The sequence below is a fragment of the Scyliorhinus canicula genome, chromosome 12 (assembly GCF_902713615.1).
Source record: "Scyliorhinus canicula chromosome 12, sScyCan1.1, whole genome shotgun sequence".
Taxonomy (NCBI): Eukaryota; Metazoa; Chordata; class Chondrichthyes; order Carcharhiniformes; family Scyliorhinidae; genus Scyliorhinus; species Scyliorhinus canicula.
In genome coordinates, this window is record NC_052157.1 from 103,604,993 (window position 1) to 103,630,435 (window position 25,443).

The window sequence follows — 25,443 nt, forward strand, 5'->3', positions numbered from 1 at the left end:
ACCATTAGGCGCTTTAGACCAATACGTTATTTTTGAAGTTCAGGTCTCACGAGCGCTCAGGAATGGCCAGATGCATTTCAGCTTTGACGAAGAGTGATCCTGACTCGAAATGTTAGATCCCTTCTCTCTCTCTCCACAGATGCTGTCAGACCTACTGAGATTGTCCAGCGTTTTCTGTTCTTGTTTCAGATTCCAGCATCCGCAGTAATTTGTGTTTACCTTTGTTGATGTTGATTGGTTAGGCCACCGGAGGAACTCGCCACTCTTTTAGAGCAGTTCCGCAGAATCAGTTACCTCTGCCGGGATCACCAAAATAGCTCAGCCTAAATTCTGCAATTCAGACCACCTATTGCTCCCGCAGTAAAAGCCTAGGTTATGCTCTCAAGTCCTAGACTGGGACTTGAAACCACATCCTTTTTGCATACTGACAACAGTGTTACCAAATGTGAGACTTTAATATAAAACATTTTATGTTAATTCTAGTGGCCATTTAGTAACTTATTCAATCCGTCACTAGTCTTTCAGATGAGACATTAAAGTGAGCCCAGAAAATATGGCAGTAGTCAATGATTTTAGAGACATTATTGAATTGAAATTTTTATCATAGATTTGGCATCAAAGACAACTTTAACACAATGTCTGAAGTTAAAAATCAACTTTGGTACTTTAAAATCAGGATATGATCACAGAGGCAGTTTCTCAAATGCTGCTCAAAGAACTTGAAGTACATACAAAAGATTTACAGGGCTAATCACTTGGATGATGCTCTTTCCATACATTTTTTTAAAGACGTTTTCATTCCAATTTGGGTCTGAATGACTATCAAGCAAAGGTTAAAAGTATAAAGACTGTGGTACATACAGTTAAGGAGGATTTCTCTTGTGTGTCGGAGAGACAAGACATCATTCCCCTTCAGCTGCAGGTAACACCAGGAAAGGAGGTGCCCCTGCAATGCCCAGAGTAGATTTACGAGAACGGCCTCATTCTTCCCAAATAAGCTGTTCACCACCATCAATTCGCACTGAAAGCAAAGAGCATAAAAGCCTGTTAAGCCAAGGTGCTTCTGTATCAGACAAAGGCTCAAGCCTGCAGCACTAACTCACGATGCTAGGGTCTCGCAGCAGCCAACAGAGCCGGAACTTGCAGAGGCTGGTGGCTAGGAGACGTGGTAGAAATGGATATTCTGTGTTGCTGATCTGAGCAATTCCTGACAGCTGGCTGTGCAAGACACTGGAAGCAAGTACTAATGACATAGTGTCACATAAACAAGATACAGAAAGATGATCACACAAAAATTTCATAAACTGCATAAGTGAGCTGTAAACAATTGAACCATTTTGTCGTCCTCTGAGTTCTGATAGGAGCGACGCGTCTAAACATTCACAAATCAATTTTTTAAAAAACCTAAGTCAGCTATCTTTAAATACAGATACAGAGAAACAAATCATGCATGATCCTTCATGAAATCATAGATATCTCACCTGCTGCAGCAACAAGTGTGATTGCACATCTGTGCTTGAAAAGCATACAAAGAATTTAAACTGAACTGGGCATCGCACACAATGGGCGCAATCCTCCGCCCCCAGGACACCCAGAATGTGTTCCCCGATGGGACGGAGAATTGGGCGTCTGGGCAAAATTGGGATCCAATGTCATGCTCCGAACCCCATTGCCCCCCATTGGAGCCGGGAACGAGTTCCGCTCCACACGCCAGCGGGAACATGGAGATGAATGCAAGTATGTCGCAAGGACCCATTTGCATCTATTTAGCAGACCCTCTGCTCCGCCCTGTGATTCTCCGGTCCCTACTGCCTGGAATCACGTAGACGAGGTTTAATTGTGGTCTCTACAATCATGGGCCTGATGTGGTGGACCTCACGGTGTGCCAAGGGGCAACTGTTGCCCCCTGGGCCACCACAAAGTCCACCACGTCAGGCCCACGATGGTAGCGTCTGTCCAAATCCATCCGCCATAGCACACCACAAAATATTGACCAAAGGGATGAAATTGCTGTAAGTGCATACCAATCACCCAAGCGTGTGATTTCACTGCACTTACCCACCTTTAATGTGGTCAATGTTTACAAACATTGAGATTTCACCACTTAGGTCACTGAATCTGAAGGAATATGAATGAATCAAAACTGATGGCTGTCAATCACAAACCACTACTGGAAAGTCATAAATGGATTGCAGCCAGCGGGTCTGTAGGAACCAGACACAGGTGCAGATGTTCTCCTTCAAGGAATGGACTTGAGGAGCTGCAAATTAAGTATGGCAACTACAATGCTTCCCACAGACCCTGTTTGAACTGCTCTCTAGTTTCCCAATTGAGGGAAGGGGTTCCTGTAGGCAGGGGGTCCCCCTATTACAGGGGTCTGGGATAGTAGCCCTATTACAGGGGTCCGGGCCCGGGGGGGGTTTCCCGCTACTACATTTAAGAGGCATCTGGACAAATATGTGACTAGGGCGAGGATGGAAGGATACGGACTCCATAAGTGCATACGGTTTTAGTTTAGGCAGGTGCCATGGTTGGCGCTGGCGTGGAGGGCCGAAGGGTCTGTTCTTGTGCTGTATTGTTCTTTGGTTGGGGTCCCCCTATTACAGAGTTCCCAGGGGGCAGATCAGGTCACCCCCATACTTGGGAGACGGGCTCCCAGGCAATCTGGGGTGTGGGGGGTTGCCGTGTGGGCTGTCTGGGCCGATTTGTGGTGCCGGGGGAGGGGGGGACACGTGACCTTGCTATCAGGCCTCTCACTTAAGATGGTGGCCCCAATATCACGATTCCCCCATGCAGAAATCTACATGCTGTGGAATACGGAATTGCATCCTGCTTTACAACCACAAGGGGATTTTAACTAGTGCACAGTCTACCAAATGGAAAATCCAGCCCACTGACTGTGTTTAGCTTCCTGAATACCACCCAAAATCCCATGAGCAAATTTGCCCACAATGGAGCTATGGCAGAGGCAGAAACGTTTCATTTCATGGAAAAACACGAGTTTAATTCTGCCCAATAAAAAAAATCAGGCACAGAAGCAATACACAGAAGCAGAACCATTCTCAGAACATGTTGGAAATACTCAACAGGTCTGATATCCTCCATTCTGAGAGAAATAGAGTCAACGCCGTATGTGAGTGACCTTTCATTGGAACTGATGATCTGAACTGTACAGTATTGCCCTGTCTCTCTCGCTCTCTTTACAGATGATAGCACTGGCAGAATTTTCTGTTTTCATTTCAAATTTCCAGAATCAACAGAATTTTGCTTTTGCGTCGGTCCATGCCGTAATTTGTGTCATTTGTTTTGGGAGTGAACCTATTCCTGTTAATTTGTATAAAAATAAGCTGAAGATAACTTTACAGAATCTGTTTGAACTTTAGGCTGAACCGCGCAGTAATTGTTCTTGCCTGTAGTGTTGACGGCTGGCTGTGTGGCACAAACAGGATTGCCAACTTGCAGAGGGATGAGGGTGTGTACAGGAATACTACATAGTTTGAGTATTAAAAACTGGGGCATACATTTTACTCTTACGTCATATAATATATGAATGAGTCTTCTAATCTTGTGTAATGATGTTAAACTTAGCCATAGCAACGATTTGGATTTGTTTTGAGAACCATTATTTTTTTGTCCCGTCTTAAAAAACCTATTTGATTGGTGCAAAAATGAAATCTTTTGATCCTGAAAATCCAAAACATTCAAAATGAAAGGTTAACTCTGTTTTTCTCTCTCCAAAGATGCTGCCAGGCTGGAGTATTTCCAGCATTTTCTGTTTGTATTGGATGGTTACTACGTTCGCAATTTCCTATTTTCTAACACAGCAAAACAGTCGGTTCAAAACTTTAGTTCTAAAAAGTGATTCAATAATACATTTGGATTTGTGGAGTTTTGTTATGAGTGGCACTGGAAACAAATTTTCTTCTGTCATTGACAGATAGATCTTTTGACCATGGTGGCTTCCCTAGTAGTCAGAGGTCAACATGGGCATTTCCCAGCATACAAGTGGCAATCAGGGCAGACCGTTTCCCACCTGGCCCTAGGCTGCAGTCCAAGGTTGCTGACTCCAATTGTGGTCATAGAATCACTACAGTGCAGGAGGCCATTCAGCAAATTGAGTCGGCACCGATCCTCCAAGTGAACATCCTACCTAGGCCCATGCTCCCACCCTATCCCCAAAACCCAGTAGTCCCACCTAACCTTTTCGACACTATGTGTCAATTTAGCATGGCCAATCCACCTAACCCGCACATCTTTGGACTGTGGGAGGAAACCGGAGCACCCGGAGGAAACCCACGCACACACGGGGAGGACGTGCAGACTCCGCACAGACAGTGACCCAGCCGGGAATCGAACCTAAGACCCTGGAGCTGTGAAGCATTTATGCTAACCACCATGCTACCGTGCTGCCTTCTAAATTCCAAAGAGTACAGTCCCAGTCCCCTCAATCTCTCCTCGTAATCCAACCCCTTCAGCTCTGGGAAACCTAGTGAATCTCTTCTGCACACCCTCCAGCGCCAGTACGTCCTTTCTCAGGTAAGGAGACCAAAACTGAACACAATGCTCCAGGTGTGGCCTCACTAACACCTTATACAATTGCAACATAACCTCCCTAGTCTTAAACTCCATCCCTCAAGCAATGAAGGACAAAATTCCATTTGCCTTCTTAATCACCTGTTGCACCTGTAAACCAACTTTTTGCGACTCATGCACTAGCACACCCAGGTCTCTCTGCACAGCAGCATGTTTTAATATTTTATCATTTAAACAATAATCCTTTTTGCTGTAATTCCTACCAAAAAGGATTACCTCACATTTGTAATGGATAACCTCACATTGCTTTCAGTTTGAGGGTTTGCTGTAATTAATTCAGGTCTCTGTAGTTCAGAAGTAAAGCACTCTCAGCCTTTCTGTAGGGGTGGGGGGGACGGGACAGGAGAAGAGAGGGGGAGAGAGAGGGGGCATGCGTGCGTGTGTGTGTCTTGGTCTTTGTTTGTAGCCTGTAATGATTTTCCTGTAGATTCTTTCACGTTCTCTGCAGCTTCAAAAATACAGCACTCTGGAAAAAAACATGGAGGAGAGTAGTTCCTTGTCCCTGTGTTCTTGGACTCAAACTGATCTCCTTTGCACTCTAAAAATCATTCCACTGGGATAGGATCCAATCACAACTTGTTACCGGGCAGAATATGGCCTTTTGACCAATTCATTGACCACCAGCTAACCAATCAAACCGAGTCACACTCCATCTCTCTCTCTGGTGTTGAAAAGTCTGTGACCTGCTGTTCAAACTGGCAGAGACTAGCAGCGATCTCTCCTATAACTTCTGAATTCCTCAGGAGCAGCATGATGGCACAGTGGTTAGCACTGCTACCGGATGGCGTCAAGGACTGGGTTCAATCCCAGACCCGGGTCACTGTCCGTGTGGAGTTTGCACATTCCCCTCGTCTCTGCATAGGTTTCACCCTCTCACAGCCCAAAAAGATGTGCAGGGTAAGTGAATTGGCCATGCTAAATTGTCCCTTCATTGGAAAAAAAAGAATTGGGTACTCTAAAAAAAAAAATTTTTAACTTCTGACTTCCTCACTCCTCTTTGCTTCTTGACTTAAAGACACATGTCCATTAATCGTTCATGGATAAAAAATGATAAAGGCAAAATAAAAGGGGAAATAAGTGAACGAACAGGAAGGACCCTTACAATTGGCATTAATTAACAGTCATTAAAAGAGTACTTACACATTAAATGACAAGACCAACTTTCAGTGGCCAGTTTATTTTGACCTACTGGGCAAATGCAGCAACTTCACATCATTCAATGCTAATCATTGGTAGGGCAGACAGCAAAATGCAACATAGCAAAGGTAATGGAGCAACTCTGAAAAGAACACCTGCTCCTCATTTGAAGTTACTGCAAATCTGACGCATGTCTGCACAGTTCCTGTCTCCTAGTGTGCCCATGGTCTGTCCAATAGTGACTGTCCTGGAATCTGGGGGACTGTCGGCGTTTCCATACACAGGAAGTTTTAAAAACTTGATTATATCTTAGCTCGGGAGCTGGAGCTTGTCTGTCAGTTCCCCTAAGATTACTACTCTATGTTCTACGTATTTGTCTCCAGCCGTCAGTGTCCCTTCGTTCTGTCGCGACCCTTTGAAGGAGGCATCCATTGTCGTGGGCGTGAACCTTTAGTTTTGCAGATGGGGGCCATAGTGGACATCCTGACCGGACTTAAGTGGTGTTGCATTTGGTTTCACATTCTCAGCATGGCTTCTACCACTGGGCTTTTTGAGTATCTGGCTAGCGGGGATGGGAGTGTGGTCGTGGCCACTGTTCGGAGGGATGCTCCAGTGCAGAAACTTGCCTCCATTCTGACCCATTCTGCTCCGGTTCATTGACCTATCCCCGTACCCTTTCTGCGGTAGCCGGCCAGTAGTAGAATTGGAAGTTTGGGAGGAACGCACCCATGCACTCTGGGGTTTCCTTTTGTCTGGGGTCCAAGGTGGTCGTCATTGCCATGTAGATGTGCCCCTGCACTCCGTGGTTTCCCTTTGTTTGGATGCCATCCAAGATGGCCGTTGAAGGGGAGATGGTTCTTAGCCCGCCTTCTCAAGCACCCGTACCATTGCCTCTTGTGCCTTCAGTTGCCGCTCCGTCTTCTCCAGCGCCTCCTTGCAAGGGGGACAGGCATCTGCAACCGTCGACTTCAGTGCCGCCATGATCTCCTTCTTTATGGCGTCTCAGTTTTTAAGGAGCTCCTGTGTTAGGTGTCCCATCCATCGGCCTATTGGCAAATACCCGACATGAGGGCAGCACAGTAGCATGGTGGTTAGCATAAATGCTTCACAGCTCCAGGGTCCCAGGTTCGATTCCCGGCTGGGTCACTGTCTGTGCGGAGTCTGCACGTCCTCCCCGTGTGTGCGTGGGTTTCCTCCGGGTGCTCCGGTTTCCTCCCACAGTCCAAAGATGTGCGGGTTAGGTGGATTGGCCATGATAAATTGCCCGTAGTGTCCTAAAAAGTAAGGTTAAGGGGGGGGGTTGTTGGGTTATGGGTATAGGGTGGATACGTGGGTTTGAGTAGGGTGATCATTGCTCGGCACAACATCGAGGGCCGAAGGGCCTGTTCTGTGCTGTACTGTTCTATGTTCTATTAGCGTCAGCGATCTAGCTCGCTCCGCCTCGGCCCCCATCGGTCCCAGTGTCTGCCGCCTGACCTTTATCTCGTGGTTCTTACTAATCTTATTGTCATTTTGGCCGCTTTGTGGATTTGAGGGCATATCTCTGCGTTTGTGATGCTTTTGGCGAAGGGGGGTTATCTCAGAGACCGATTTTTGGGCTAAAAGAGCATAATTCCGAGTTTCCAAGACGAGAGCCACCTTTCCTGCAACTGTTCAGCATATCACTGCCACCCAAAGTCCCCGCATGTGCTGGTATTAATCTTGATTCTCACATTTTTACTTTCAGACACAGCTGTCCTTTATTCTGCGATTCCCTCCCACCCACTTTAGACAAATCCTTACTTTCCTTCCTGCACCCATTACCACTCCCTCTGCCTTTTGCACCATGAAATCTTTTGTCTTTTAATCTTCCTTATCACAGACCTTCTCTTTCATTTCCCCCACCTCCATTCACTTGGGCAAAACCTATTACACCTCTATTTACCTTCAGATCAGAAGAAATGTTATTGACTTGAAATCCTGACTCTAATAATAATAATTACCCAAATACCCGACATTAGTGTCAGCGATCTGGCACTAATAATAATTATTATAATAATTGCTTATTGTCACAAGTAGGCTTTAAATTAAGTTACTGTGAAAAGCCCCTAGCCACCACATTCCGGCGCCTGTTCGAGGAGGTTGGTACGGGAATTGAACCCACGCTGCTGGTCTTGTTCTGCATTACAAGCCAGCTGTTTAACCCACTGTGCTAAACCAGCCGCCTGTTTCTTTCTCCACAGACGTTGTCGAATCTGCTATCAATTTCCAGCATTTTCTCTTTTTATTCCAGATTTCCAGCATCTGCTGTATTTTGCTTTTGGGAACTGGTAATGTCTATTCCCCTCAAAGTCTCTGACTGGAGTATATGCCAGTGAACCAGAACTATTTGTTGGTTTATTAAAGAAAGTCCGGTCCTTCATCACAAGCACATTCACTAAGTTCAGCATCCCTGCACTTGGCACTTATCTAATTTAATTACATCTCTGCCAGTTCATACCGTGTAATGTAATACAAGGACTACCAAAGAATGTCAGATGCTCTATTTTGCCGCTGTAGCCATATGGCCAACAGCCAAACTTCTTCAAAGCATGATGGGAAAAGTAGCCAACCTTTACACAACACAATTGTTTCCGTGTTAAGTTGTACTTAACATGAAATTGGTGCAGTTGCTAAGAATGCTAAAACAAACAGAGATAAAGAGAGCAAGATCAACAGATGTGAACTGTTTTTGCAAGCCAACATTGAGGAAAACAGGTAATGGGGCATCTGTGTACATGGCTAAAGAACTTCCTCGATGCTGGAAGAAACTGGATAAAAACTGAGAAGCTAGCAGCCTCAGCAGAGACACCTGCAGGACTAACGATCACATTAGAAGACTGCGCTGACTCCAGGACCCCCCACAAAGACGACCAGTCCAACTTAAGAAGGGAGTTTGGTCACCTCACCTTACAATGGATAATATCGGAGTCCAAGCCATGAGTCCTGTGGTTCTTTGTAACAAGTAATCAGTACTTCAACCAGTCGAATAAAGAGCATTTCAATGTTTATCCTGTATCTTCAGCGTTAATAAAGAGTGATTTGTGCGAAATATCTAAAGAGCAGTTCAGTGTTTCGCTAGTGCTTTAAATAATAATAAAGATTCAGTTGTGCAAAATATCGTGTGAGCGTTTCTTTGTCCACCATGTCAGTTGAAACCTCAATCTGAGGGCAACACTGCTTTTGGGGTCTAATGATACAATCAATAAAACAGCCTTAAAAAAAATATACTCCCTATACACACATGGCTGTGGGGCAAAATTTGGCTCCATCTACAAGTTTGTTGATGACACGACCGTAGTGGGTTGGATCTCAAACAATGATGAGTCAGAGAACAGGAGGGAGACAGAGAACATCGTGGCATGGTGGAACAACAACAATCTCTCCCTCGGTGTCAGCAAAACTAAGGAGTTGATCATTGACCTCAGGAAGCAAAGTTATCATACACGCCCGTCTGCATCAATGGTGCCGAGTTGGAGACGGTTGACTGCTTCAAATTCCTAGGCGTGCACATTACCAACAATCTGTCCTGGTTCACCATATTGATGCTACGTCCAAGAAAGCACATCAGCACCTATACTTGCTCAGGAAATTAAAGGAATTTGACATGTCCACATTGACTCTTACCAATTTTTACAGATGCACTATAGAAAGTATCCTATCTGGCTGCATCACAGCCTGGTATGGCAACTGGCTCGGCGCAAGACCGCAAGAAATTACAGAGAGTCTTGAACACTGCCCAGTCCATCACATGACCCCGCCTCCCATCCATCAACTCTGTCTACATCTTCCGATGACGTGGGAAAGCGGGCAGGATAATCAAAGACCCCTGGTTATTCTCTTTTCCAACCTCTCCCTTCGGGCAGGAGATACAAAAGTCTGCGAACAGGCAATAACAGATTCAAAAACAGCTTCTTCCCCATTGTGACCAGACTCCTAAATGACCCACTTATGGGCTGAACTGATCTCTCCACTCATCTTCTCCACTGTTGTAGCACTGCACTCCATATGCTTCACCCAATGTCTATGTCTATATATTTACATTGTGCATCTATTGTATGTCCTTATGTTTTTTGTCCAAGTATGGAGCGATCTGTCTGGACTGTATACAGCCCAATACTTCTCACTGTTCCTTGGTACACATGACAATAAATCCAAATCTAAAGAAATATGAACTTCATTAAATTGTGAACAGCTGAAAATTTCACATTGAAAAGACTACTCTGTTTCAATGACCAGTGTTAAACAAGCATTGCTGCACCTAACCGCTATACTGTGCTGATGGCTACTTTTAGCACATTTTCAGTACTCAATGTAGATCAAAACCTTCAGTGGAAATCCAACACTGGATCCACAGGCTCAGAAGTCCTAAAGCATGCCCACCAAATAAGACTAATTTATCGTATTACTTGTGCTTTTCATTAAAATAAGGGTGCTTCAAGGATAATTTGAACACCCTGCAAAGTCAGTCAGTCAGAACTTGTTCTAGCCAATGCTAGGAGTACAGGCAGTGGCCCAATGGTCAAGATTTCAGAATGGACTAGACCCTCCCTGCAATGACAGCAACATCCACCAGCCGAGACGACAGCATGCTAAAGGAACGGCCACCAATAAAAACTCTTCCCCAAGGATTGAGATGAGGAGACAAATTTTGCTGAAATGAGAAGGGACTTGCCCGAGGTGGACTGGCCAGCATTGCTGAGGATAAATCTATTGAAAACCACTGGGAAGCACAACACGAAAAGATCTTAAATGTACAAAATAGACATGTCCCCTCCAAAAATAAGAGTGCTACTGGCAAATGTAGACCTCCTGGTTCTCTAGAGGAACACAGGGAAAGATCAAACAGAAAAAGAAAATGTACAATAGGTTTAAAAAGGGATCGAAGGAAATGCTGAACAATTATAGGCCAGTTAGTCTTCAATCAGTGGTGGGCAAATTAGTAGAATCAATCCTATAGGATAGAGATAGCATTAACTGTCACAAAGGAAGGCATGGACTAGTCAGGGATGGGCAGCATGGATTTGTTAAAGGAATGTCTTGTCTCACAGATCTGATTGAATTATTTGAGCAAGTGACAAGAAGGGGTGATGAAGGTAGTGCAGTGGATGTGGTGTACATTAATTTTAGCAAGGCGTTTGAAAAGTCACACATGGCAGATTGGTCAAGAAAGTGAAAGCCCATGGGATACAGGGAAATGTGGCACACTGGATAAAATGCTGGCTGAGTAACAGCAAATAAAGGGTCGATGGCTGCCCTTGCAATTGGAAAGTTGTTTCAAGTGATGTTTTTGTACAAGTGATGATAGCTCTTTAACACAAAGGGTCATTCTGCTATCTGACCTTGTAGACTCTGGCAGTTTGCTCGACTTGCAAAATCTGAAAATTAAGTCTTATCTGATCAATTCCCAGCCATTCAGCTTTTCTCACTCTCATGGTTAATATATTGATTTAGTTAATTACTCTTAAGGATTTAAGGACTTTTCCAACCAGGATATCTTCATTAAACCTTTCATCTATCTTATCTGTAGCTAACTCAAAAGTTGATTTCTATCAGACTATAATTTTTAAAAATAAATTTAGAGTACCCAATTCTTTTTTTCTAATTAAAGGACAGTTTAGAGTGGCCAATTCACCTACCCTGCACATCTTTTTGGGTTGTGAGAGTGAGACCCATGCCAACACGGGGAGAATATGCAAACTCCACATGGACAGTGACAGAACCCGGGTCATTGGTGCCATGAGGCAGCAGTGCTAACCACTGAAGAATAATCATTTTTTCTTTCTTGAATTAAAAAAAATACATTCAAGCTCCTCAAAGATTTGATTGATAAACATTGATTTGCTTGCAGCACAAGTTCGAACAACAGCCTGTTTGGTGGGCAGATGCTTACCTAGTGACTCAGATGGTTCTCACTTCTCACCCTGCCATAATACTAGTTACCGCTTGTACAACTCAAAAAACTAATGTAAACACAGCGTCAACCTGGAATCATATTTGAGCATGAATTTCCAGTAAGAGGTAGGACGTTTAAAGGGGAGTTGAGAGGAAATTGTTTCACCCAGAGAGCGGTGAGAATCTGGAATGCACTGTCTGAAAAGGGAGGAAAGGCAATTGCATAGAGGTGTTATGAAGTGCTTTTATGTACACTTGAGGTGCCATAGCCTACACGGTTATGGACCATGTGCAAAAAAGCAGGATCACACTGGATAGGTACTGTGACAGGGGCTCATTTTAATGTCTAATCAAAAACTGGAACCACCGACAATGCGGCAACCCCTCAGTGCTGGACTGAAATATCAGCCTTAATGTTTATGCTTAAGTCTGGGAGTGGGACTTCAACGGACGACCTTCTAATTCAGAGACAAGAGTGCTACTAACTGAATCATGGCGACATACCAATGATTTATAGATGTTGATAGCAGAGAAGGAGGCCATTTGGCCCATTGTGCCCACACCAGTCAACCAAGATCTGACTACACTAATCCCATTTTGAAGCACTGGAGGTTCTGGCAGCACAAGTGACTATCTAAATACTTCTTAAATGTTGAGAGTCTGACTCAACCACCTTTTCAGGCAGCGAGTTCCAGACTCCCACCATCATCTTGGATTTCTCACCAACTCCCTTTAGATTTCTACCTCCTACTTTAAATCTATGCCCCCTGGTTATTGACCCTCTACTAATGGTAAAAATGCCTTCCATCCATCCTATCTATGCTCCTCATAATCATATATAATTTTATCAGGTCCCCTCTCAACCTTCGCTGCTCCAAGGAAAACAGCCCCAGCCTATATTCAATCTTTCCTCATATCTCAGACCCTCAAGCCCAGGCAGCATCCTGGTAAATCTCTTCTTCACCCTCACCATTGCAATCACATCCTTCCTATATGTGGTGACCAGAACAGCACACGGTACTCCAGTTGTGGCCTAGCCAGTGGTTTATACAATTACAGCGAGACCTCCTTGCTCTTGTATTCTATGCCTCGGCTAATAAAAGCAAGCATCCCATATGCCACTTTATTTACCTGCCTGCCACCTTTGGGAACCTGTGGATATTGTACGGGCCCTTCCTGTTGATTCCCTATTTCCCATTTCTTTTACTTTGTTGTCAATATTTTGATCCATGGATCTTTAATGGACATATCCCTTTACGTTAAGCAAGGAAGAGAGGAACTCAAAAGTTGCGAAAGTGCTACCGGAGGTTTAGACCATAAGACATAGGAGTGGAAGTAAGGCCATTCGGCCCATCGAGTCCACTCCGCCATTCAATCATGGCTGATGGGCATTTCAACTCCACCTACCAGCATTCTCCCCGTAGCCCTTAATTCCTCGCGACATCAAGAATTTATCTATCTCTGCCTTGAAGCCATTTAGCGTCCCGGCCTCCACTGCACTCCGCGGCAATGAATTCTACAGGCCCACCACTCTCTGGCTGAAGAAATGTCTCCGCATTTCTGTTCTGAATTTACCCCCTCTAATTCTAAGGCTGTGCCCACGGGTCCTCGTCTCCTCGCCTAACGGAAACAGTTTCTTTGCATCCACCCTTTCTAAGCCATGTATTATCTTGTAAGTTTCTATTAGATCTCCCCTTAACCTTCTAAACTCCAATGAATACAATCCCAGGATCCTCAGCCGTTCATCATATGTTAGACCTGCCATTCCAGGGATCATCCGTGTGAATCTCCGCTGGACACGCTCCAGTGCCAGTATGTCCTTCCTGAGATGTGGGGCCCAAAACTGGGCACAGTACTCCAAATGGGGCCTAACCAGAGCCTTATAAAGGCTCAATAGCACATTGCTGCTTTTATATTCCAACCCTCTTGAGATAAATGACAACATTGCATTCGCTTTCTTAATCACAGATTCAACCTGCATGTTTACCTTTAGGGAATCCTCGACTAGCACTCCCAGATCCCTTTGTACTTTGGCATTATGAATTTTCTCACCGTTTAGAAAGTAGTCTATGCTTGGATTCTTTTTTCCAAAGTGCAAGACCTCACATTTTCTCACGTTGAATTGCATCAGCCATTTCCTGCACCACTCTCCCAAACTGTCTAGATCCTTCTGCAGCCTCCCCGCTTCCTCAGCATTACCTGCCTGACCACCTAACTTCGTATCATCGGCAAACTTCGCTAGAATGCCCCCAGTCCCTTCATCCAGATCATTAATATATATGGTGAACAGCTGTGGCCCCAACACTCAACCCTGTGGGACACCGCTGGTCACCGGCTGCCATTCCGAAAAAGAACCTTTTATCCCAACTCTCTGCCTTCTGTCAGACAGCCAATCCTCAACCCATGCCAGTAGCTCACCTCGAACACCATGGGCCCTCACCTTACTCAGCAGCCTCCTGTGTGGCACCTTATCAAAGGCCTTTTGGAAATCCAGATAGACCACATCCACTGGGTTTCCCTGGTCTAACCTACTTGTCACCTCCTCAAAGAATTCTAACAGGTTCGTCAGGCACGACCTCCCCTTACATTAGATAATTTAAATTGTGAATGGCAGAACTCTGACTTTCTGGCACCTGAGAGATCAGAGGAATTCAGTTCAATTGGTTTGCTGATGGCCAACGGCCTTATTCTGCCTGGTGACAGGCGGTGATTGGGTCCGACCCGTGTGGGATGGTTTTCCGAGAACCCTGGAAGGGACAGTCAGATCCTGGATGCTGAGAGAAGAAGCTAGCAGTGTCTGTTACCCCCCTCTCTTTCTCCAGAAATGCTGCGTAGCTGCTGTTTTCTGAACCTGCAGAGAAGTTCTTGAGACCTGGATGAATCTATTGTGAAAACCATTACAGACTGAAAGCAAAAAAACCTCCAACTGAAGGCCTAGAATGAAGAAAAGTATACTGAAGACAACCCATCTCAAACAGAGATTTTTATCCCTTTTTATTTTTTTCTTCACACCCTCTTTCTCCTCTGTGTTTGTCTGCCTTATGTATGTAAGACAGAGGGTGTAGAGAGTGAGGGGCAAGTTAAAGAGATAGGGGAGGGGGTTAGGGATTAGATAATAGTTAACCAGTTATATTTTCTGCCTATTTACTCATAGTTATTGTTATTAATACAAATTAATTGAGTTTAAATTTACAAACCTGCTGACTGTAGTTATTGGGCAGCCAAAGACTTTGGGTATTTTCTAAGAATTAATGGTTCATTTCAATTGTGTTCTGACTCAGGCTCAGGGTGTCGAATATGCACTCCATGGTCACTCTAATCTTCAGCACTTTCCAGGGTCCTACCCTCCAAGGTGTTATCCTTTGCTTTGATAGCCCACTCTAAGTGGGAAAGCTCTGGGTTGTAATCCATTTACCACTGCTCTGTCCACCTGGCCTGATCACTGATATCCTCCTGTAGTCGAGGGCTATTCTCATCGCTATTTAACAGCCGGCTAATATCTGTGTCATCTACAAACGTCTTGATCATATCCTCGACAATTAAATTCAAATGTCACAAGTAGGCTTCAAATGAAGTTACTGTGAAAAGCCCCTAGTCGCCACATTCCGGCGCCTGTTCAGGAAGGCTGTTACGGGAATCGAACCGTGCTGCTGGCCTGCCTTGGTCTGCTTTCAAAGCCAGTGATTTAGCCCCTTAAATCACTGATGTACACCACAATTCTAATAAATAAGTCTGCGTGGGTTTCCTCCTGGAACCACTCAGGCACCATTCCAATCTTGATGCAATATTCACTACAGCCCCCATCTGCAACAACCATCCCAACAATAATAGGGCCTCCTTCAAAACGTAGAGACAGGACAAAGGTGTACTGACAGTAAGAGTCCTGTACCTAGACCATAGAATAGCAACCCTGGGGAACGAACAGAAAATCTCCTGCTCCCAAAAGGGAACATGCTCAGATACCTACAACTGAGGAACATCCTCCGCAAGGAGACTGCAATGTTCCACTAACTACCTGGACACACTCTCCTGGGCAGACTGCTAGCATCTGCCGAAATAAGGGGCGGTAACTGCGGCAACATGTACAGACGAATGTTAAAGGAGGTAAGGGCCCTGCAGGATGAGACACGGGAAAGGTGAGAGGAAGAGCTAGAGGCATAGAGATAGGCGGGGACTCTGGACAGAAGCACTGCACAGGGCAAATTCCACCTCCTCACGCGCGGGGCTGAGCCTAACGCAGCTAAAGGTAGTACACAGGGCGCACTTGACCAAAACACATATGAGCGGGTTCTTCCCGGAGGTGGAGGGCACATGTGAACGGTGCAAGGAGGCCTGGCCAACCACACCTACATGTCCTGAGCCTGCCCCAAACTTGTCGGGTATTGGACCACCTTTATCGAAGGAATGTCCAGGGTTGAGGGTGAGGCCATGCCCGCAGGTGGCACTCTTAGGGGTGTCAGGACAGCCAGAGGTCTTTACGAGGAGTGGGGTAGATGCCCCAGCCTTTGCCTCCCTGATCGTGTGCCAGGGACTCCAGCTCAGAAGGAGATCAGCAGTGCCATCCAAATCAGCAACGCCATCCAAGGTTGCCTGTCCGTCTTGGCAGACTCCTCAAACTGGAGAAAATAAAATTTGCTGTCAGGGGATAGGAAGAAAGCTTGCACAATACATGGAAGCAATTCACCAGCCTCTTCGAGAATCTGTTTCTGAGTAGCAACTAAGGAAGGTGGGGGAACAACATCCGGCAGACAGGGGAAACAAGCGCAAAGTGATTATAGAGTGCTGAGGGAAGAGACAAAACCCATTTATGTTGCCACGGCGACTAATAGATTACACCTTTGTTGCCTCCATCACACCCCTGGTATGTTTTAATACAATGGGGTAGTATGTATATAGTTAATGGTATGGTTGTTCTAACCAATCATGTGGATTTTATTGTTAATATGCCTCGTGTTCCTGCATATGTTTATTATATTTTCTTATCTTTTCTTTTTTGTTTAAATCAATTGATTAAAATCAATAAGAAATACGTTTTTTTTTAAGTTCTGAGCGTATAGATGGAAGGACGCAGGTTCAGACAGGAAAACAAGGACAACGGCATTTGCAATGTTGCCCGAAATTTAGTAAAATTATGGTAAAATTAAAAACTAGATGCATTAAAACTAATTCCTGTTCCTGAGTCACACTGAAACACATACACTAACTGATGTTGGCCCTGCAATTCGCTTAAAGCGTAATAATCATCAGCACATGTTAAACATTTGACTATGAGACACCTGGCAAGAATTTCAATGAAAAGGATGAGTCATTCGCCTGAAACCAAAAGCCCATCCCTTGCTATGCTGAAAGTTTTGTTAATACCTTATATAACCCTGAAGTCTTTTACCTGCGTTTCCACTTTAAGCACATCAACGAAACTGCACTGAACACCTGCAACGACGATTCAGCAATACACGCAAGACAATGCCTACTGATATGGAGATAGCTGGTTGGCAAACTCTTCTCAGCGAATGCAGTGACCAGGAATTGAGAAAAATCTGCCAGGGAAGGGACAGGGAATACGCACAGCGTGGCTTGAGCTACAGCCAGAGAGAGCTGGTCGACAAGATAATTGAGAACACCGTATCCTCAGGGCAACTGTTATCCTACAAGGCCCTGACAAAATATCACCTGTACAAGTATTTGAGAAAGAATGGTGCACACATCGATGAGAAATATCAAAAGAAACATCTCGCTATCATCATACAAGATGCTTGGGGCACAAATCAAAAAGAAGATGATCCGAGACTCCACCACCATGAAAGGGAGGAATGCAGAAAAATATTGAACCTCCTTACTGATGAATCAATCCAAAAATTATGCACAAGTTTACATGTTGCAAAGCACAAAAGAGATGTGATGACAGCTTTGCTGCTACGGATTCCTCAAGTAAGGTGGCTCCTAAAGAAGAAATTCGTAACCACAGGCATATTGAACAATTATCTGATAGATGCAGGGATGGCATCAAATCATCCAGAGAATAAAGGACTCATGATTGACAAAGTATTAACACACATTAATTTACAAAGTAGAAGATACCGTGACCAACATACACATGGGCTCGAGTATGCTACGGCTGGTCCCACAAATGCAGCATCAAACCATGGTGTACAGGGAGTGGTGAAACTGCGTGGAAAGTTTAAGCCAGCAATTAAAATAGAAACAACTATTTATAAGTAAGGATACCGGGAATGGAGGGAGCAAGCAAAGTTGATATAAACGTTCAGCCATAATCGGATTGGATGGCTGAGCAGGTTTGAGGGGGTCAGACTACAGCTCCTATTTCTTACAGTTACGTTTTTCATTTCCTTTTTAGAAGGAATTTACCTGAATAAACCGTTCAAGACTTTCTCCTCATTGGGCTATGCAGACTGGATTACTTTACAACTAGTATTACCAATCATACGGAGAGTATCAAAAATACTGAAAAAACAGCTGCCATTCAACTGGGTTTTATTCTCTTTTGGTTACAGCTAACAGCAATTTAGAAGTGGAGACATTTAACTTTTGCATGCTTGAATATTGGCACGTTGGCTAATTGTAGTAATCTTTTTTTGTATAATAAGCAACAATCGAGTGGTTTTATTTCTCATTTACTCATTCTGTACAGATGTAGAACTGGATATCCTAATGGTAAACAGGTAGGCTTTGTTTCAGAATTCAGACAGTGTGTAAAAAATCAACATTTAATGAAAACAAAGAATATTTGCCACATCTCTTGTCTGGTTGTAAAAAAAAAAATTTTTAAAGACAAGACAATCTCTTTCCACTGCTATATACCATCCGGGCTTACTGAGTAAAGTCTTTTTATACATTTGTCATTTTAAAACCAGTCAGAGCAACAAATGAAACCAATTGTGGGCACTCAAAGTTATCATAAGCCCAGGCTTTGCTGTAAATAGCAAAGAGACTCAGTAGGCAAACAGCAAGACTTGTATATTTAATGGATAAGTTCCCATAAACTTGCCAGAAACAAAAAGAGATCATCCATTAAGTGTAAGCAGACTTTTAAATCGCACACTTAATTGCTACACAATTGCTGGAACCTCTGCCACCTAGAAGGACAAGCAGCACACTACCAGCAGGTTTTCTCCAAGTCACACACTATCCTGACTTGGAACTATATCGCTGTTCCTCCACCATTACTGGGTCAAAAGCCTGGAACTCCTTCCCTAACAGTGGGTGCACCTACACCACAGGGACTGCAGTAGTTCAAGGTGGTAGGTGGCTCACCACCACCTTCTCAAGGGAAATTAGGAATGTGAAATAAATGCTGACCTAGCCAACGATACTCACATCCCTTGAACTAAATAAAAAAAGAGCCTCTCTGGTGCCGGAAATTAACTTTTACAAGTGTGAAATTTCATTTCTGCAGATTTTAGTGTTGTAGATCTTTACAAACCATTTTTCTGTCTTATTGATCTTAATTTCATATTTCTTTCACTATTTCGCTTTCATGCATGATTCACAGCTGAATTAACTATTGGATTTGCACTTGTATCAGATTCCATGCAATTCCATATCAATTCTTGAATCTGATTTGTGTATCTCCTTAACCGTTTCTTGCCCTGTATACACTGGTTCCAGATTCCCTGTACAGGGCAACCACACCAAAATGGCTTTCCTATGTTACAGAGCAAAATGCCACAGAAAGTCTGCTCGTAGCTGTAAGAGTGATGAATGGCGGGCATCACTTGTTCACCATTGACCACAATTTTCAGCCCATAACAAATTTTGAAAATACGATTTAAAACTGCATGCTGTGAGGCAATGGAAGTCACTGATTGCACACACTCATGTGCCATCCCAGAACTTCCAACACATCCTCTGAGTGTAAAGTGCACATATTCACTCTCACTCCTTTTTGCTATCACAAGCATCGTCTCACAAAACATCAGAACAGATTTCACGCATTTTATAAACTGTTGCAAAACCTGGTTGATTGCACGTTCTACTACTGGAAACGCAAGATCCAGTGCTGCCTGTCACAACAGCACACGTCATGTCTTTTTTATTTGTTTTTTACATTCTTAAGTGAAGCTTTGTACTTGCTTTCAGAAGGACTGGAATAAATAACAGGGTAAATAACAGGGGCTGGTTTAGCTCACAAGGCTAAATCGCTGGCTTTTAAAGCAGACCAAGCAGGCCAGCAGCATGGTTCGATTCCCATACCAGCCTCCCCGGATAGGCGCTGGAATGTGGCGACTAGGGGCTTTTCACAGTAACTTCATTGAAGCCTACTCGTGACAATAAGCGATTTTCATTTCATTTTCGTTTAGGCTTTGAATGCTTTAGGTTTAAAAAGAAACTGAATATACAATTACAGATCACCCACGGTCTCAATGCATGGTCTGAATCAAGTGGACACTTCGAGAACTGTAATCCTGTATAGTTTGAATAGTGAACCTTTTTGTATCTGTATTAATGCATCAAACTGAGAATTGAGTGGAGTGTAATTATTTTTTAAAACTCTTAGTACAATTCATAAAAGTGCTGATGTGAACAACTTTTATGAATAACTGATCCTTTAAGAATAAACCAACACTAAAATGCTGGCTGCAAGGAATCGAACATGGTACACACCAATTCAGTGTTTTTAAAGTAAGAAGTCTTACAACACCAGGTTAAAGTCCAACAGGTTTGTTTCAAACAGGAGTTTTCGGAGCACTGCTCCTTCCTCAGGTGAATGGAGAGGAATGTTCCAGAAACATAAATGTTTCTGGAACATACATATTCACATAAATGTTTCTGGAACATACACATTCACATAAATATTTCTGGAACATACCTCTCCATTCACCTGAGGAAGGAGCAGTGCTCCGAAAGCTCGTGTTTGAAACAAACCTGTTGGACTTTAACCTGGTGTTGTAAGACTTCTTACTGTGCTCACCCCAGTTCAACGCCGGCATCTCCACATCAGTGTTTTCAAAAGAACATTTTCCTTAAATGACAATCAAGTTAAATCAGATGTCTTTCCCTCAATGGCAAAAGCCACAGTAAATTTCAGTCTATCTGTTCAGAAGACCTTATTCAAAAGTTTACGCCTAAAATCAGAAGACTTAAATAAGACACAACAGAAACTTGATTCCAACTTAACTTCTGTATCACCACAGAAGGAATTTATCCTCAATGCACACTTTTGTAACTACTTGTGAATTCCATTAGCTTCACCATTCAATTTGTGAACTTTAAAACAGCGGTGGATTTTCACAAAGTCTCTGGCACAGTGGGCAGCATCCTTACCTCTGGACCAGAAGCTCCGAGCTCGAGTCCAATGCAAGGACTTGTTAGTCATGGAAGGAGTGTTCATAACATGGTTCAATGGGCTGATAATCAGCTGGGGTATCCTCCCACTACTCCCTCGCTCCCCACCCCAAGGGTAAAAGAAAGTGTGGGTATGAAGATAAGCTCAACAAAAATCTAAACCACAAACGGTGGCACGGTGGTTAGCACTGTTGCCTCACAGCATCAGGGCCCAGGTTCAATTCCTGCCAGAGTTTGCACGTCCTCCCCTGCCTGCGTGGGTTTCCTCTGGGTGCTCCTGTTTTCTCCCACAGTCCAAAGATGTGCAGGTTAGGTGGGGTTAAGTGGATAGGGCGGGGACGTGCGTCTAGGCAGGGTGCTCTTTCAGAGTGTCAGTGCAGACCCGATGGGCCAAATGGCCTCCTTCTGCATACTATGGAGGAACCAAAATACATTTACCTAGATCAAACTCTTTCATTCATAAAACTCCAAATCAGGGTTATAAGCATTAGGGTTATAAGAATTAGCCTTGCATGTTAACTAAATGATACATCCTTTCAAATATGGCAGACATAATTTCCTTAAACAATCTTTAGTCAAATGGAGATTAATGAAAAACTGTTCTATCACGTTGAAAATGGTGTATCTTTTACTAAATGAGATGAAGACTAACCAGGTATCTGTATTTGGTAAAAAGGAAACTAAGATCACAATACATGAATTCAAAAGGTTTCAATGTAAAACTTCGAGAGAACCAGCTTCAAGAGTCACATGGGTTCAGGCTGGAGAATACAAGGCTGCAAAATCAGACACCTTCACAAACCAGCAAAATTGACACTCAGAAATTCAAATTGTGCCCTTGAATCCTCCCTCCAGGCAGCTTTATTTCATGGATCAGCAGCTAATACAAGCTCATTTATGGAGCTTGCTTATTCAAGAGCATTACTGCCCGAAGTGTGTCAAAAGGTACCCAAAGGAGAAAACGCTGAAAATCTCAGCAGGTCTGCCAGCATCTGTAAGGAGAGAAAAGAGCTAATGTTTTGAGTCCAGATGATTCTTTGTCAAAGCTAAAAGGCATGGAAAGTGGAAGGTATTTACATTGTAGGGTGAGGGAATGAAAGATGAAACATAGCCACAGAAACCAAGGGAAGAGATTGCTAATGGTAGTCCGCAGCAAGAATAAAAGGTGTGAAAGGCCAAACGGCAGAGAAACTAAAATCAGAGGGTAAGCTGTGACAGATGTAGATGTGATGTGGAGATGCCGGCATTGGACTGGGGTGAGCACAGTAAGAAGTCTTACAACACCAGGTTAAAGTCCAACAGGTTTGATTCAAACACGAGCTTTCGGAGCGCAGCTCCTTCCTCAGGTGAATGGCGAGGTATGTTCCAGAAACATTTATATAGACAAAGTCAGAGATGCTGGACAATGCTTGGAATGCAGGCATTTGCAGGTAATCAAATCATTACAGATCCAGGGAGAGGGATGATCACAGGTTAAAGAGGTGTGAATTGTCTCAAGCCAGAACAGTTGGTAGGATTTTGCAAGTCCAGGCCAGATGGTGGGGGGTGGATGTAATGCGACATGAATCCAAGATCCCTGTTGAGGCCGCACTCAAGCGTGCGGAACTTAGCTATAAGTTTTTGCTCGGCAATTCTGCGTTGTCGCGTGTCCTGAAGACCGCCTTGGAGAACGCTTACCCGGAGATCAGAGGCTGAATGCCCTTGACTGCTGAAGTGTTCCCCGACTGGAAGGGAACATTCCTGCCTGGTGATTGTCGCACGATGCCCGTTCATTCGTTGTCGCAATGTCTGCATGGTCATGCAGTGTCCCTCTCCCTGGATCTGTAATGATTTGATTAGCTCGTGTTTGAATCAAACCTGTTGGACTTTAACCTGGTGTTGTAAGACTTCTTACGATGTAGATGTGGGGAGAATGGGGGGGACATGGGTGAGAGAGGTGAAATGAGAAAAGGGGGGAGGGGGAAGCAAAGGGGAGAAAAGGGGGTATAAGATAGGGGAAAGAGTGAGGGGGGGGGGAAGAGATATAAAGAAAGTCAAGAAAGATATAAAATGTAAAATACAGTTAAAATGAAATGGAATGAAAACAAAGGGTTTGAGATGTTTGAGAGCTAATCATCTGAAGTTGTCGAATTCAAAGTTGAGACCTTACCCCTTCCCCTCTTTTCTCATTTTACCTCTCTCCCACCCATGTCCCCCTCCCCCCACATCTAACCTGGTGTTGTAAGACTTCTTACTGCACATCTACATCTGTCACAGCTTACCCTCTGATTTTAGTTTCACTGCCGTTTGGCCTTTCACAGATTTTATTCTTGCTGGGGACTGCCATTAGCACTCCCTCCCCTTGGTTTCTGTGGCTATGACTCATCTTTCATTCGCTCACACTACAGTATAAATATCTCCCACTTTCTCTGTTTTTTAGCTTTGACAAAGGATCATCTGGACTATTGTCTCTCCTTACAGGTGCTGCCAGACCTGCTGAGATTTTCCAGCATTTTCTCTTTTGGTTTCAGATGTCAGCATCCACAGTAATTTGCTTTAATCCTGTGTCAAAAAGTAACTGGGAATAGCCCAAGTGGGTTGGTGGGGGAGGGAGACATCAGTGAGGGAAAAAGAAATATATCTTCATTTCTTCCATAGATGTTTTTCCCTCACCAATGTCTGCTTCCCCCCAGCCCACTTGGCCCTTTTCCCAGTTGCCCTTTGACACACTGTTCAACTTTGTTTACTATTCACACATTCTAATCTCTTTATGTGCCACTATCAGCATCCTTCTTTTTTTTTTATAAATGTTTTTTTATTGAGTTTTCATATTTTATATATGACAAATTACAAGTTATTAGAGAGAGAGAAAAAAAAAAAGGAAAAAAAGGAAAACACAAAAATTTAACATGAATATTTACAGGTAAGCATCTTCATAACAATAATTGTGGCCGCCCCCTTTAGCCAGCATACATATTTTACATTCCCCAATATGGCCGAGGCACATGTTTATAGGCATTTATTTATAGTTTGGTTGGAAGAATAGTCGGGTGGCCAAGAACCAGGGGAAAATGGACGGGAATCGGGGGAAGGTAGCCGGGGGGAGGGGGGATACGGGCTCGGTATGGGGGTTTGATGGCAAGCCAAGGCCCAAAACCAAACTATAAATAAATGCCTATCAGCATCCTTCTTAGCCTTAATCACCCCCATTTATATTACTTTTGTCTTTCTGTCCATAACATTTTTGCAAACTCGTTGGCCCCCTCTCCAGCCCCACTGCACCACCCCCGCCCCCCCCCCCCCCCCCCCCCCCCCCCCCAACTACAGTATAAATCTGACCCTATTTCCAGTTCTCTCTAACTTAGGCAAAGAGTCATCCAGACTCAATACGTTAGCTCCCTTCTCTCTCCACAAATGCTGCCAGGCCTGCTGAGATCGTCCAGTATTTTCTGTTTTTGTTAATAATAATCTTTATTAGTGTCACAACTAGGCTTACATCAACAATGCAATAAAGTTACTGTGACAATACCCTAGTCGCCACACTCGGGCGCCTGTTCGGGTACACAGAGGGAGAATGCAGAATGTCCAAATTATCTAACAGAACATCTTTCGGGACTTTGTGGGAGGAAACCAAAGCACCCGGAGGAAACCCACGCAGACACAGGGTGAACATGCAGACTCCGCATGGACAGTAACCCAAACCAGGAATCGAACCTGGGACCTTGCCGCTGTGAAGAAACAGTTCTTAAATGGTGAGCAACTACAGAATTCTGAGGTGCAGAGGGATCTAGGTGTTCTAGTGCATGAGTCACAAAACATTATTATTCAGGTACAGCAAGTAATTAAGAAGGCTAACAGAATGATATATTTTATTACAAGAGGAATAAAAGTCAGGATGTTATGCTTCAATTATACAGAGCCTTGGTGAGACTGCATAGTCTGCACAAGTTTGGCCTCCGTATTTAAGGAAAGATGAAAATAGATTTGAGGTAGTTCAGAGGAGCTTTACTAGAATGATAGCTGGAATGAGCAGATTGTCTTATGAGGAAAGTTTGCACAGACTGGGCTTATTTCCACTGTAGTTTAGAAGAGTTAAGGGTGACTTGATTGAAGTATACAAGATCCTGAACTGCCTCGGCAAGGTGGAAGTGGAAAGGATGTTTCCTCTTGTGGATGAATCCAGAACTAGGGGGCACTGTTTTAAAATTAGGGATCACCCTTTTAAGACAGAGATGAGGAGAAATCTTTCTCAGAGTTGCGCAATTTTGGAACACTGTCTCAGAAGGCAATGGATGTGGGGTCAGTGAATATCTTTAAGACGTAGATAGATTATTGTTAGGCAAGGGAGTCAAAGGTAGATGGGAACGTGGAACTTGAAACACAAACAAATTAGCCATGGTCTTTTTATAATTTACAGTACCCAATTCTTTTTTTCCAATTAAGGGCCAAATTAGTGTGGCCAATCCACCAAACCTGTACATCTTTAGGTTGTGGGGGTGAGACCCATGCTGACACGGG

At 43.9% G+C, this 25,443-nt stretch overlaps 1 protein-coding gene across 3 annotated transcripts in view; it reads right to left on the reverse strand.

Moving 5' to 3' along the window:
* Nucleotides 1–25,443, reverse strand: part of zzef1 (zinc finger, ZZ-type with EF hand domain 1) — a 371,817-nt gene that overhangs the window by 232,937 nt on the left and 113,437 nt on the right. For all 3 annotated transcript variants that reach the window (XM_038813628.1, XM_038813629.1, XM_038813630.1), the window contains exon 19: nt 862–1,021. In XM_038813628.1, coding sequence (XP_038669556.1) covers nt 862–1,021 — 160 coding nt within the window. The remainder of the gene's footprint in view (nt 1–861; nt 1,022–25,443) is intronic.